Below are 14,331 nucleotides of genomic sequence, written 5' to 3' on the forward strand. Positions count from 1 at the left end.
AGGGGACCCGCAGCCTCGGTTCTGGCCAACTATCCAGCAAGGAGCTCAGACGGCTTTTCTGCTCTGCTGTTAACAGTCACTTTCCCTGGGCGTCTGGGTGCAGTTAAGCACACTCACAGAGTTAATGTGCTGTACAGTCTTTTATTAGAACCATGGAAGGTACCAAGCCAGAGTTTGCAATATATGTGATTAGAGAATGGAAGATGCTGGACTAGCTGCTTGGATGTGCCAGAGCAGTAGGTGGCTATACCACCTTTCTGCATCCCCTATCCTGGGAGTCAAATTGCAAAGCCCCCCTGCAAGTAAGAGCAGCCTGTGCTGGTGGACAGAACCGCTTTGCTGACCAGGATTGCTGGCCAGTCCAGCCCACCCTGGAACACCACTTGCACTGATGCAGATCTGGTGGGGTGGTGCTGCACTACACCTGTGGAACAATGCGCTCCAGGAAAGCCTCAGCAGCTGCCTGAAGAGCATTGCAAGTTTCCGTTGCACTACTGCAGGAGGGCCAGGAGCCGAGAGGGGCTGAGGATCTGGCCCACTGCATGTAAAGCTGTACTCTACAAAATATCAACCCCTCCCCCAAATGAACTCCCCATCGCTCACCCACTCTTGCCCTGATGCCTCTGAAAATAGGCCAACTTGGCAGCATGCCCTGGAGCCCAGCTCCTTCAGGCTTTGGGTGGGGAAGAGCTCCTCCTGGAGAAGGGGCTGCCCCAGCTCCTTCCCCCTTAAGGCAGATGCCCCCACTGTTGGCTGCTGTGAGGCAGTTGTGCAGGGAGGGCAGCTAGAGCTCAGCTGGGCATCCAGGTGTTTGCTGTAACTGAGGGGAGAGCTTGAGGGGGTGAATGCCTTGCTGCTGCTGTTCCTTTTCGAAACAAACAAGTCAAAGGAAACATGAGTTCTGCAGCTCTTCTCTTCTCTTCTCCCCATGCCTCCCCCACCATGAAGTGGGGCTCTGGGTCTCCCTTCATCAAACCCTCTGCGTGGCAGGTGGGCTCTCCCTGGCTCTGTGGCCCACACCCCCCTCCCTGCCTTCATCCTTGTCACTGATTTGTCCTTCACGCCCTGTCACTGCAGGCTGTAGCTGAGAAGAAGGTGTCTGTGCTGCTGGCTCCTTCCCACCCCTGCTTGCCCTGGGCACTGAGTCACTTCCTTCCTGGGTTTGTAGAGTTACACAGCAGAGCTGCTGATGGGCAGATGCAATGCTGCTGCTCCCAGAACATGCAGCAAACTCTGGCATGTGCACCAGGTGCTCAGCTCCTTGTGCTCCAGTCTGCTATAGTCTGTGTGGCTGCATGAGACACTCTGGACTGATATTTCATTCTGTGCCGAGCCCAAGTAGTGTGTTGAGCTGGTGGCTTGTGCCTAGTACCGGAGGCAGCAGTGTCTCCTCCGGATGTTTGCCTCTTTGAAGCTTTCAGTGTTGTGCGTTTGCTCAACTGTGTGAAGTGAGCCTGCGGGAAGCTCTTTGCTGATTTAAACAGCTCTTATTGAAGGCAGCAATACCACGAGCTGGCCAGAGCTGGAGGCACTTGGTCCTGTGCTGTACCTGGGGATTTTCTGCTGGATACAGTCCCTCCCCCTACCCCTCTGCCAAGGCTTTTGTCTGTGTGTTTAGTAAGTGCCCCATCCTGTCCCTTTGTCCTGTCCAGATGGTCTCTTATAGCACCCCCAACCCCCCAGTTGTGGCTGCAGGAAATCTGGCTGATGGGGATGTGCAACCTGGCCAGGATCAACACTGGGGTTGGCTCATGTGTTCAGCAGTTGTTGGTGTGCTGCTGCCAGCTGCTTTTCACTAGCTGATCGATCAATCACAAAGAAACATCTCTCCTCCCCCCCTTTTTTTTTCTTTTAAAGAGTCCCATTTCTGTGCCTAAATCAGCTGGGTCTGGCTGAGGGGTGAACACAGCTCAAGTGCACCTTGGCTGACCCGGAGGATTCACAGGTGTGCTGTGGGCTAATTTCCAGAGTGGATGTCATACCTTGCAGCATTTTAATACTTGCTATTTACATAAAGTATTGTATACTCAGTATTTAGAGAGCTTCCCAATCCTGTCCCATGGCGCTGGGCAGTTAACCCTAAGAGACCAATCTGCTGTTAACAATATTGATGCTGTAATGATACCCAGCACTTGGATCCTGCTTTCCAGCCATTAACTAACTCTCGCTCCCTAACAGGGAGGGAGGAGTTCGTTCCATTTATAGATGGGGAGGCTGAAACAACTTGCCCAAAGCTACCCAGTGAGTTAGCTGCAGAGTTGGGATTAGCGCAGAAATTCTTCTCTTCCAGTCCCATGTGCATTTTTCGATAGCATGTTGCCTCCCTGTAGTGAATATGTTTAGCCTTGGAAGACTAGGTAGCATGAACATCTCTAATTGTGCTAAGCAGGAAATTCTGCAGCTGGGGACTTCATTCCTTTGCAGCACCAGGTAAATGTTACCCTTCAGCTTGCTTTCAGAGATAGGGTCTGAATACAGGCCTGGGAGCTAGAACTTCAGCTGATACAGGTGCTCTTAGGCCTTCTCCAGTCTATGCCTTAGTTTCCCCATCTGTAAATGCAGATAACTCCTTTGAAATGCTTGGACAGAAGAGCTCATTGTTGTTGATTCAGTGACTTCCTGCTCTTCTCTAATGAGCTGGAGTGATTTATCTTTCCTTTAGCAGCAAGGCGGGGTCCTGTCACGCAGGGAGAAAGGCCCCACTGCTGTCTAGATCCACACCACGGGGCTCAGGTCCCCAAGGTGCCTGTTCCAGGCGGTCCATTCCCTGATTCCTGCTGGCTGGGTGTGGCTCAGTAGGAGGGTGTCTCCTTTCCAACTCTCTGTGCTGCCAGGTCAGACACTCTAGCTGGGTCTCGTTTGTGACTGCCTCATTGTGATGTCTGTTCTGTGCCTCTGCAGGCGGTGGAGGGAACAGGAAGGGCAAGAGTAAGAAATGGCGCCAGATGCTGCAGTTCCCGCACATCAGCCTGTGTGAAGATCTCCGGCAGGCACTCGGTGAGGAATAGCTGTTTGTTGGATGCCGAGTGCTGTCCCCTGCCCTGTTTGCACGTGGGGCTGGCGGATATACATGGTTGGCTTCTTGGGGTGACTCTTAGTTGCCTGGCGGGGAGCTGTTCATCCATTGTCCTGCAAGCTCTACCTAATTACATTTATGAGACTCACTGCGTCATGGGAGAAACTAGGGTCACTGTGGTGTGTATGGGGCACAGATCTGCCAGACATGTAAGAGTTTGGGTGCAGAGAAAGGGGGAATGCTGGTAGGTCATGCTTTCTCCAAGCCTGTTGGACACATCCAGCAAGATCCTCCAGGGTCCTCCAGACCAGGGGCTCTCAACCTTTCCAGACTACTGTACCCCTTTCAGGAGGCTGATTTGTCTTGCACACCCCCAAGTTACATCTCACTTAAAAACTACTTGCTTACAAAATCAGACATAGAAATACAGAAGTGTCATAGCACACTATTACTGAAAAATGCTTACCTCTCATTTTTACCATATCATTATAAAATACATCAATTGGAATATAAATATTATACTTACATTTCAGTGCACAGTATATAGAGCAGTAGAAACGAGTCATTGTATGAAATTGTAGTGTGTACTGACTTCACTAGTGCCTGTTGTAAAACTCGGCAAACACCTAGATGGGTTGATGTACCCCCGGACTACCTCTGTGTACCTCTGGTTGAGCCACTGCTTTAAACCATTCGAGGTTTCCCAGAGACAGGAACTTTCTTTTTCATGTAAACAGAGTCCCAAGGGTGTAGCTGAGCCTCAGATCACATTTCAGGGCTTCCCCTTACATAGATGGAGTAGAGGATTCCTATGGCCAAGGTCCCATATACTCCCTGACAAGCTGAGTTTAAATTTTTCACCATGGTCTCTGGGGATCTGATGCAGCAGCTTCATTCTGGTTACCAGTGGAACTTTTCAATGAACTGCAGCTGAGATAGTCACAGCTGATTTAGTATCACTGGGTTGTTTGTTCTGATATTCAGTTCAGTTTATTGTATGCTGTCCCATGTTTTCAGAGCGTGAGGTGCTCAGGGTTTGGTACTGACGTTGCAAAACTGCATCATCAAAGCCATGGAGAAAGCTGGAGGTTTTGGCAGTTGAGTAGGGGGCAGCTGGAGCTTTGGGCACCTGGGGTGGTTTGATGCTGTGGGATAAACGCCTTACAGATAAATATTAGTGAAATAGTGAAGTCACATTTTTAAGTTGTCACCTTTAAGTTTCAGAGTTAACAGCCAATTGAGATGAATTATGTAGTTCACTCCCCTAAGCTATTGTTCCAGGCTGTCTGCAGACTAGGGCAGATGTCACTGCATCAGGTACATTCAGGTCATATTAGGAAGGTTCTGTGTAACCAAGAGGCCTGTAAATTTGGGCCGTGATTCTGCACTGTGTCTGAGCACACTGGATGGTGGTGGCCACAGAGAGCTAGGTGTGGCTCCCTCATCCTGAATGTGAGGCCCCACTGGAAGTTAGAGCAACAGAGGCCCTACTCTAACTTCCATCCTGCATGTGAGCTCCAAGCTTCTAGCTCAGTTCCATCACACCCCGTCTCACTCAGCCCTGTCTGCCTCACCACAACTCCCTTTTGCTGGGGGTGGAGGGTGCCACTGCTGAACTTAGGACCAAATTCTCCTGTTTGCCTTTTTAAACAAAAGCTGTGATTTTGGAATAGTTCTGCCCCCCATCGCTGTGGATGGTAGCTGCCTTAGTCTCTAGCCTGTTCCATAGCCATCCCAATGTTTGCATTTCTGACTGCTGTGCTCGCTAAGCAGAGCTGGTCTCCGTGTTCAGCAGGCATTACGAGATATTTTGTTAGCAGTACATTTCATCTGCTGTTGTGCTGCCTGTTCACTCAGGCTGGCTGTCAAAGTTTAAATGTCCTTTCCACTGTCCTCTGGTGCATGTGGCCAAGGCATTGACCTTGGGTTGCTTTGGAAGACCTGGTTCCTGTCCTCCCTGCTGGGTCGCTCCCTGTTCCCCCTCTACTCTCTTTGGTGGGCTCCAGCTTTGTGCTTTACTGGCTGTAGATCTGTTCCAGGTAGAGACTCCTCCTCATTTACAGTTAAAGGACTGAGGTACTGCTGCCCCTCTGGGGAGAGGTGAGGGGGATGGCAGTCCATGGTCAGGGTGGGTCAGCATGTTTGTTTCCAGCAGGGATTCCCATATTTTCCCCTCTCACTAATGGCTTCAAGGCCAGGTGTGGGCATTCTTATTTCCCTCCCCACACAACCTGAGGAGGTGGACAGGCCCCTCTACATCACTGAGCTAAAAATCCCACTGCAGAAATCCAGCCTCTCTGCATGCACGGATAGTGCCAAGTCCTGAAAGCAGTGAGGCCTGTGTCGCGCTGGGGCCAGTGATGGCAGCAAGGGAGTCTCTGACCTTGCCAGGCTGCAAACCTTTCACCTTCCTCATTGGAATGAGCTCATTTCCCCACAGAGAAGGAAATAGTGCAGCTAGTGAGGCAGCAGTGTGACCCCCCCCCCCCCTTCCTCCCCTGGGCTGGAGCTGTTGTCGCTGAGCTCTGTACCACTCAGGAAGCCGCAGCTTCCTCAGGAGAAACTGCTGCATAGGGGAGGGGAACGCCTACAATATGCCTGCCATGTAGGAGGGCGGGGCCCTGACATCCTATGGAGAAGTGTGGGGACTTCTGTCCTGGGGAGGGGCAGGGGGTAGGTGCTGAATACAGTGAGATGCATTCTCCCCCTCCGCCCAGTGCCACCCCACTCACCCCTTAGTGTGAGCAGAGCGAGGTCCTTCTGCTCTGCCTGGAGCAGGGATAGACCCCAAGGCCAAACGGAGCCCACTGCAGGCTGGGGATGGCCAGGTGTCCCGGTCCCTGATGTCTGAGTGAGGGCTCTAAAACATTACTGCTTAATGGGGAATAAGCAACGTTTCTAATGAGTCTTGCAGGAATCAGTTCTTAGTCCACCCCTCAGTATTTTTACCAATGAGCTGAAAGAAAATATAAAGGCATTGCAGACTTAAAAAGAAATAAAGAAAAAAAATGGCAGATGGCTCAGAGATTGATCAGGGTGGTAAATAAAGATGAGGACAGGTCACTGATACTGAGTGATCTGGATTGCTTGGTAAGTGGGGCATAAACAAATGTGTTTTATTATGGTCAAATGCCAAGTCATACATCTAGGAATAAAGAACATGGACCATATTTTATCCTAAAATGCAGTGGCTCTGAAAAGGACTTGGCTGGGGTGGGGAAGGCAGTATGGTAGATAACCAGCTGGACATTATTCCCACTTTAATACGATGGCTAAGAAAGCTAACGTGATGCTTGGATGTACAAACGGGGCTATCAAGCAGATGTGGAGAGGTGGCATTACCATTGTGTACAGCATTAGTGAGACTATTACGGGAAGAATCCAGTTCTGGTGTCTGCACTTTAAGAAGCATGTTGAGAAATTATGAAAGTTTTATAGAATAGCTACAAGAGTGATTTGAGGTCTGGGAAAACCTGCTGTACAGGGAAAGGGTTAAGGAGTTAAATAGATTGAACTTATCAAAGACAGAGCTGTGGTGACTAGACCATGGACAGTAAATATCTCCATGGGAAAAAGATTTTGGATAGGAGGGCTCTGTAATGTAGAAGACAGAGGCAGACCAAGATCCTATGGCAGCATACTGAAGCTATCCAGATTAGATTAATGGAGGAAATAAGGCACAGAGTTCTAACAGTGAAGGGACTTGTTGGAGTAGCTTTACCTAGGCTCATGTCAAGTGGAGTCTCTAACCAGGACTGGATGCCTTTTCCTAAATGCTACACTTTAGTTCAGCTGCAAGTTATGGGCTCCATAGAGGAATCACTAGGTGCGATTCTTTGGCCTGTATAAGCAGGGGGTCAGAGTAGATTGTCACAGTGCCCTCTACTGGCCTGGTCTGTGAATTCTCATTGGCTGTGGCTGTGATGGGCTTTGCTTAGACCCACGTTTGAGGCAAGCGGCTCACTTCCTCCTTTCCATTTGCAGAGCGGGACTATTGCAGCCTGTGTGAGAAGCAGCCGATTGGGCGCCTGCTCTTCCGGCTCTTCTGCGAGATGCGGCCTGAGCTGTCACGCTGTGTCAAGTTCTTGGATGCTGTGGTAAGCACAGAGCTGTGTGAGAAATTCCTCCAGGGCACTGTGACTCATTTTTGGAGAGTCAGGGACCAAGTCTCAGTTGGCCTAGAGCCCTCAGTCTGTTGCTAAACGTAGGGCTGAGTGTGTGGGGAGACCTGAACTCGTGACCCTCCGCTTTATGCTGCAGCATTTCCCTGGGGAAAGAATCTGTTCCCTGCTGTTCAGTAAAGATCTCTGTAAAGGTTGGGGCTGTGCCTGAGGTTGCAGGAGCCCCATGTGCCAGTAATGGGGAGAGGGGTATTACTGATGGCAGACAGCTGATGCATGCTGTTCTGTGGCACTCTCTCTTCACGCACTTCCTGGATGTCTCCATGCCCTGCAGGGGCAGTCCTACCGGCCTCATTTTTCTCTGTACAGGCAGAGTATGAAGTGACTCCAGATGAGAAGCGGAAAGAGTGTGGGCGGCACCTGATTGACAGCTACCTAAACCCCAAGGTAAGCGACCTGAGCAGGCTGCTCCAGAGGCTGAGCTGCTGGCTCCGTGCCGGCATGTATAAGTGGGATGCTTGGAAACCATTAGCACCCAGACTCTCACCAGCCACCCTCAATGCAGGGCTTCCCCTTATAGCCAGGGAGGAGGGAGCAGAGAGTTCCTCCACTACCCCAGGAACAAATGTACCTGAGTGCTAAGTGTCCTGGGGGCAGGCCAAGACCTGTGCTGGGTGCCTGCGGATTCCGTTCCCCTAGCAGCAGCCCGTGGAGGACCCTGGGGCTCAGCTCCCTGTGTCTGATTCAGTCCCTCCATTCCCAGAATGCGGATCATGTGCCTGAAGTCCCTTTGCAGCTGGTGAGTGCCTGTTCTGAGAGGCTGGAGCAGGAGCCATGCAAGGAGCTCTTCAAGGAAGCAACCAAGTAAGTTGGGGAGGGGCCCCAGTTCCTGGCTGGAGGTAACATTGGATAGTGTAAATATTCCCAGGGGAATGGACATTACAGGTAATTGGCTGAGTCCAGTGTGGCCATCAACATATGTCCCTTGAAGGAGCAATTTGGGTTGCTACTGGGATTTGAGCCTTGCTCCCTAGCATTGATAGCTAACGGGATTTGCATTTGCAATGAGTAGGCTGAGTCTAGCCAGCACTGATGGGGGAAGGAAGTGTGAGTGCAGGCCAACTTCTGCATTTCAGGGGTCCCTGAAGGCCACAAGATGGTGCAGGAATCTCTGTTCTCATGTGTTTTCTGTCTTTCCTGGTGTTCGAGTCACCATCCCGAGTGGATCCCGTCCTATCTCCTGTGGTCAGCCCTGGACTTGCTGACCTCCTGCTTGTGGCTCTTATTGGGCTCTCCAGTCTGTCTCTTTGGGCTGAGATTGGGACAGACCAAGTATCAAATGCTTTGCCTGCCCTAACGCTGTCTGCATCTGGATGTGGCTGTTGTAAACACATGGTAGCAACTGAGAGTCTAGGGTACTCCAGGAGGTGGGATGTGCAGGGCCTGCTTGATTTGGGGGGAACCACAGTGATGGTGCCTGGAGATCTGTGCTGTGTAAGTATGTAAAGGAAACTGTTAAGCAAGCCGATCCTCCTTCTCCCCCGTGCTCTCCAACCCAGACGTTGTCTGACTGAATATTGGGCCTAGCAGCAGGTGCGCCCGCTGCCTTTATGGAATGTAACCAATGGCGTATGAACAAGGAGTCTCCAGTCTGAGTCCTGCCATCTCTTGGCAGCCCCTGAAAAGGGAAGAGCCCATCTGCTGCTTTTGAAGTGCATCTGCAGTCCAGATGCTTTCTGCAGGGCGCATTGCTCTGCAGCCTGGCCTTGGCACCAGCCTCAGGAGCCGGTATTGGTTCAGACTGGTCCCCGGGGTGGCCTGTTGTGAACCCTGCTCCAATCTCCGTGTGTGCACACAGCAACAGTGCCTCAGCAGTTGATTACGATGTCTGGGCGTGGCCTTCTGCAAGGGGCACCACTGCTAAGGACTCTTTCCCAAGGGGCACACAGCACCACATCCTCCTCATGTGCATAGCACAGCCAGCACCTGATCACAGGGGCCATGCTTGGATCTGAGCAGTGCTAGCCCAGCTCTATAAGCTGCTTTCCCCACAGGCGGTGTCATTCCCAGGGTCAGCTTCCTCTTCCTGCAGTGGCTGCAGATGACTGAATGTCAGGACCAAAGGGCTGGAGTCGGTGGGAAAGGGCTCTCCTGGGATGGTGGTGGGTGCTTGGGGCAATGCCTGGCTGCCCTGCTAGGAGGGTGCAAGGGTCTCGTTTGTCTTGGGTGCTGCTGCTTGGATCAGAGGGGTCTTAGGCCCAAATCTGGGCTGGCGAGCTGCTCCATCCTTTGGAAAGCATTTACTGTGTCCTCCTGCCCAGGGGACATGACTGACTGGCTGTCCCTCTCTCCCAGGCTCATCCATGACTATCTGAGTGTGGCTCCCTTTGCCGATTACCTTGACAGCATCTACTTCAACCGCTTCCTGCAGTGGAAATGGATGGAAAGGTAACTCTGTCCCTGCTTCTCTCATGGGGCCCTGCGGGCTCAGGGCTGGGGGATGCTGCTCACAGGGAAGCTGCAGCCCTTCTTTGCTTTCTGGCCGAAGCCAGTCAAGTGGGAGCAGATGTTCTGATACCTCCCATCAGCGCAGGGTGCTGTTCTCCTCAGCTCCCACAGAGCCCTTTCCAGAAATAGGCCTTGTTTTCCCTGTGCCTGCTGCGCCAGGGTTAGCCCTCTGAGTGCCTGACTCTGTCGGCTAGCTCACACCAGGTGTGCCTGCTGCGCCAGGGTGGGTGGGGGACGTGTGCCACACAGCCTGGGAACTTGTTGCTCCCCCTTTCACTCACGTCAGCCTCTTCTGCTTTGTTCACAGACAGCCAGTGACTAAAAACACTTTCCGCCAGTATCGCGTGCTGGGAAAGGGAGGCTTTGGGGAGGTGAGTGGCCTGCACGCTCTCCTGCCTTTGAGTGTGAGAGAGATTCAGGGGCCAAAGCTTTGTCCTGCCAAATGGCCCCACCTGCCCCTGAGGATGGGACTGGGCCTTGCTTTCTGACCCGTCCCCAGGAAAGCCTCACTTGCTGGGTGCTCTCTGCTCTTGGTCCTGATCCCCTTTTCTGGAGCTGGGGGAGCACCTCATGCTGGACTCTAGAGCTGCGTCTGGTGGGGAGGTAGGGGCTGGCATGGTGTTTGTTCAGGACAGGCAGTGCTGGGGGAACACTTGGCACACTTGCCACTGCTTGGGCAGAAGGCCAGTATCATTCTCTCCCATCTCACAGATGGGAAAACTGAGGCAAACAGCTGGGATTCTCCCAAGTTGGTGGTAGAGCCAGGATTAGAACACAGGACTTCCTGACTCCTAGCCCCTTGCTTACGCCGTTGGGTTACACCTCTCTCTCAGGCTGTAACTGCCTCAAGCATCCCCTCCATGGTGATCAATGGGCTGCAGGCCTTGTCAGGACTTGGGACAAGTGTCCAGGTTTCACTGCCATGTGCTCGCAGGGGGACAGCTCAGAGTTGGGAGAACTGGGTAACCAGAAGAGTCAGATGTGCAGGCCACACTGGGGCAATGATCAGAGACCAGCAAGCAAGGGAGAACCGTGTAAGCCCAACAGGAAAGGAGTTGATCTGGTGGTTTGCTTGGATGGCAGACCCAGAAGTGCATGCCACTAATATTAGCAATTTGGCTGGGGTAGAGTCTAATCCCTTGGCCTGCACCAGCTGGGTTCCGGGGCAGCGTTTGGCCTGCATGCTGAACCTGCTGGCTTCCTCCAGGTGTGTGCATGCCAGGTGCGAGCCACTGGGAAGATGTATGCCTGCAAGAAGCTGGAGAAGAAGCGGATCAAAAAGCGGAAGGGGGAGTCCATGGCCCTGAACGAGAAGCAGATCCTGGAAAAAGTGAACAGTAGGTTTGTAGTAAGTACATAGGAACTGCTTTCACTTTGCATCAAGGGGCTGAGAGGCAGCTGACCCACCTGCGGCCCACGCTCTGCGCTGCATTGGGGCTGCGCAAGGAGCCTGTGTTGGTCCTGGTGCTGCATTTCCCCAATGTCTGGACTGTAAATGTGCCATCTCCCTGGCTGAGCATGAGATGGCATGGCAGCAGTGCTCTGAGGAGGGAGCAGGCCTTGCCTGGGGGGAGCCCTAGGGTTGCCAGGCATCCGGTTTTGGACCGGAACACCTGGTTGAAAACGGACCCTGGTGGCTGCGGTCAGCACTGGTGCCCAGGCTGCCAAAAGTCTGGTCAGTTGTGCAGCAGGGCTAAGGAAGGCTCCCTGGCTCCGCATGGCTCCCGGAAGTGGCGACATGTCTGGCCCCGAGGCACAGGGGCGATCAAGGAAGCTCCACGTGCTGCTCCCACTCCCAGCTCCAGCTCCACAGCTCCCATTGGCCAGGAACCATGGCCAATGGGAGCTGTGGGGGCTGAGGCAGCGCACAGAGCCCCCTGCGCCTAAGGGCCGGAAATGCCGGCTGCTTCGAGGAGCAGCGTGGAGACAGGTCAGGCAGGGAGCCTGCCTTAGCCCTGCTGCGCTGCTGCCTGGGAACTGCCAGAGGTAAGCACCGCTGCCTGGCTGGAGCCTGCATCCTGAACACTCTGCTGCACCCCAACCCCATGCCTCAGGTCGGAACTCCCTCCCGGAGCCTGCACCCCAACCCCGAGCCCCCTCCCACACCCGAGCCCCCTCCCGGAGCCTGCACCCCAACCCTGAGCCCCCTCCCACACCCGAGCCCCCTCCCGGAGCCTGCACCCCAACCCCCCATCCCCATCCCCAGCTGGAGCCCGCCCCCAGCCGGAGGCCACCCCCTCCCACACCCTAACCCTGAGCCTGCTCCTGCACTCTCAACCCCTCGGCTCCTGCATCCCAAAACCCTCATCCCTGGCCCCAGCCCAGCCCCCGGAGCCGGAGCTCTCACCCCTCCTGGACCCCAACCCCCTGCCCCAGCCCGGTGAAAGTGAGTTATTGGGGGGGGGCTCAGAGAAGGGTTGGGGCAGGGAGCGAGGGTTGGGTTAGAGTTAGAAAGTTGGCAACCTGAGAGAACCCAGAACCTGGTGATCTTCACCCCCCTGCTGTGGGCCAGGGCTGCCCTTGCTGTTTGCTGAACAGGGCACAGTGATGGAGCTCCCCCTACAGGCTGGATGGTGTCACAGCATCAGTCTGGTTACACTCCGCTCACTTCTTTTTTGTGCTTTCTTCATAACCCAAAGGGCTGAAGTGTCCTTAGCCGTGAGGGAAAGCTTGGCTATGCAGGAGGCAAGCTGCGGCCAGCCCCACCTCTGAACTGCTGCCGCTCGGTGGGGGTGTGCGGCGGAGATCTACTGAGCAACGTGGCCCATGTTCCTGTGCTCAGTGGAGCAGGCAATGCGTAGCGTGGGGGCTGCTGCTTCCAGTGTAGGGAGGTGTTGACCCCATGGCACTGAGCAGTGTGACAGTTCCCATCAGGTAGAGCTTTGGGGTGAGGGCTCTGCATGAAATGCTTCCATCCAGCTGTCTTGTTGTCCCAGCTGGGGAACAGCTTTGATTCTGATTTGTTCCCTGGAGGCGTCCCAGCTCCTTGCACAGACAATGCCGCCAGTTCCCTTTCAGTGTGCAGTGAAGAGGGAATCTCCGGTTAGCTGGGTATCTGTCTGGCTGGGCCACTAGCTACTGCCCCATGGGGGACTTGGTTTCAAATGGTTTTCCTCTCTGCAGTGTCTGCCTTGGCTGGCTGAAGGCTTCACAGCTGGAAGGCAGGTGAAGCCAGAAAAATAGGTGGGATGCAAAAGCCCCCTCCCAAGAGATAATCCCCAATATGTCTGATAGGAGAGGGGGATATGAAACAGCTCTAACCTTGCCACCCAGGCAGCTGGGTCCAAGGCTGGCTACCTGGGTGGGCATGGTGCCTGCCAGGGCCTCTTATCTGCAGCAGCTCTGTTGTCTTCTAACAGCTTTTCTGCCCTGTCTTGCAGGTGAGCTTAGCCTATGCATACGAGACTAAAGATGCCCTCTGCCTGGTACTGACCCTCATGAATGGAGGGGACCTCAAGTTTCACATCTACCACATGGGTGAGGCTGGCTTTGAGGAGCCTCGGGCGGTGTTCTATGCAGCTGAGATCTGCTGCGGCCTGGGGGACCTGCACCGGGAGAGGATAGCGTACAGGTGAGTGAGCTTTCTCTGTGCTCCCAGACAGGGGTATGGGGCTCCCTTACATTGGCAGGGCTCGGGATTTGTACCCAATGATGGTGGTGGGAGAACAGGCTCATGTTTAGACATATGTCCTTTAGCAGGGCTGGTTCTTCACTAGCTGCAAAGGCAAGAGGGCTCTGGGGAGCTCTGCCTATCCCAGCTAGTCCCCTCCCCATCCTCCATGAGGGTCACCCTGGAGCCCAGGTTAGTGGGAGCGGGGAAGGCCTTAGAGGAAAGACTGGCTATAAGCCTGCTCTGGATGGGTTTGCAAGAGAAGAGGGAAGCAGCCCAGTGGCTTTTTACTTCCCCTCTTTTCATGAGGCTTGGAGTCCGAGCTGTCAGCCACAGGGTTTATATTTTTATTTTGTGATAAGTATATATTCAATCTCCTAGAACTGGAAGGGACCTCGAAAGGTCATCGATTCCAGCCCCTTGCCTTCACTAGCAGGACCAAGTTCTGATTTTTTCCCCAGATCCCTAAGTGACCACTCAAGGATTGAACTCACAACCCTGGGTTTAGCAGGCCAGTGCTCAAACCACTGAGCTATCCCTCCCCAGGGTGAATAGGAGCTGTGCTGGGCTTGTCAGGTGATGGGGATGTGACTGTAGGAAGGCTGCGCTCCTTGCCTGTGGGGTGGGAGCTGCATCCCATCTGATCATAAGATGCAGTATCTGCCCTTTGCACTGGGCTTATGTAACGATGCTGGCTTCTGGTGGGACACAACTGAGAGTATCAATTCAGGGCAGTTACAGCCCAAGGCTGGGTTCCTTTACTATTAAGGCACCAGACCAGCCAAACAGAGAGGACTTTGGTTTTACCCCACTGGCTAACCATAAGTCACACAAGCAATTCCCTTAGACACTCCAGTTTCCCAGTATCACCACCAGTGCTACTTGTTATGAGAACAAATGATTATGAAAATCAATACCCCAGTAAAAGAAGAAAGGTTCTCCCGATCCCAAAGGACCAAGCCCCAGACCCAGGTCAATATGCAAGTCAGATCTTATTCACAAATCACGCTGTTGCCAATCCTTTAGAATCTAAAATCTAAAGGTTTATTCATAAAAGAAAGAAATATAGATGAGAG

General features: G+C 53.3%; 2 protein-coding genes across 5 annotated transcripts in view; one reads left to right on the top strand and one right to left on the bottom strand.

Annotated features, from left to right (window-relative positions):
* PDLIM7 (PDZ and LIM domain 7) overlaps positions 1-14,331 on the bottom strand; it is a 138,270-nt gene that overhangs the window by 32,927 nt on the left and 91,012 nt on the right. The window lies entirely within an intron of this gene.
* The window catches only part of GRK6 (G protein-coupled receptor kinase 6), a 31,705-nt gene that overhangs the window by 5,794 nt on the left and 11,580 nt on the right, over positions 1-14,331 (top strand). For 3 of the 4 annotated variants that reach the window (XM_050962413.1, XM_050962411.1, XM_050962410.1), the window contains exons 2-9: positions 2,902-2,997; positions 7,001-7,113; positions 7,507-7,584; positions 7,901-8,001; positions 9,493-9,585; positions 9,953-10,016; positions 10,853-10,993; positions 13,026-13,216. In XM_050962413.1, coding sequence (XP_050818370.1) covers positions 2,902-2,997; positions 7,001-7,113; positions 7,507-7,584; positions 7,901-8,001; positions 9,493-9,585; positions 9,953-10,016; positions 10,853-10,993; positions 13,026-13,216 — 877 coding nt within the window. Of the gene's footprint in view, positions 1-1,894; positions 1,946-2,901; positions 2,998-7,000; positions 7,114-7,506; positions 7,585-7,900; positions 8,002-9,492; positions 9,586-9,952; positions 10,017-10,852; positions 10,994-13,025; positions 13,217-14,331 lie in introns of those variants that run through there. The other variant, XM_050962412.1, reaches the window with a different exon arrangement.

Source organism: Gopherus flavomarginatus, chromosome 7 (genome assembly GCF_025201925.1).
Source record: "Gopherus flavomarginatus isolate rGopFla2 chromosome 7, rGopFla2.mat.asm, whole genome shotgun sequence".
Classification (NCBI taxonomy): Eukaryota; Metazoa; Chordata; order Testudines; family Testudinidae; genus Gopherus; species Gopherus flavomarginatus.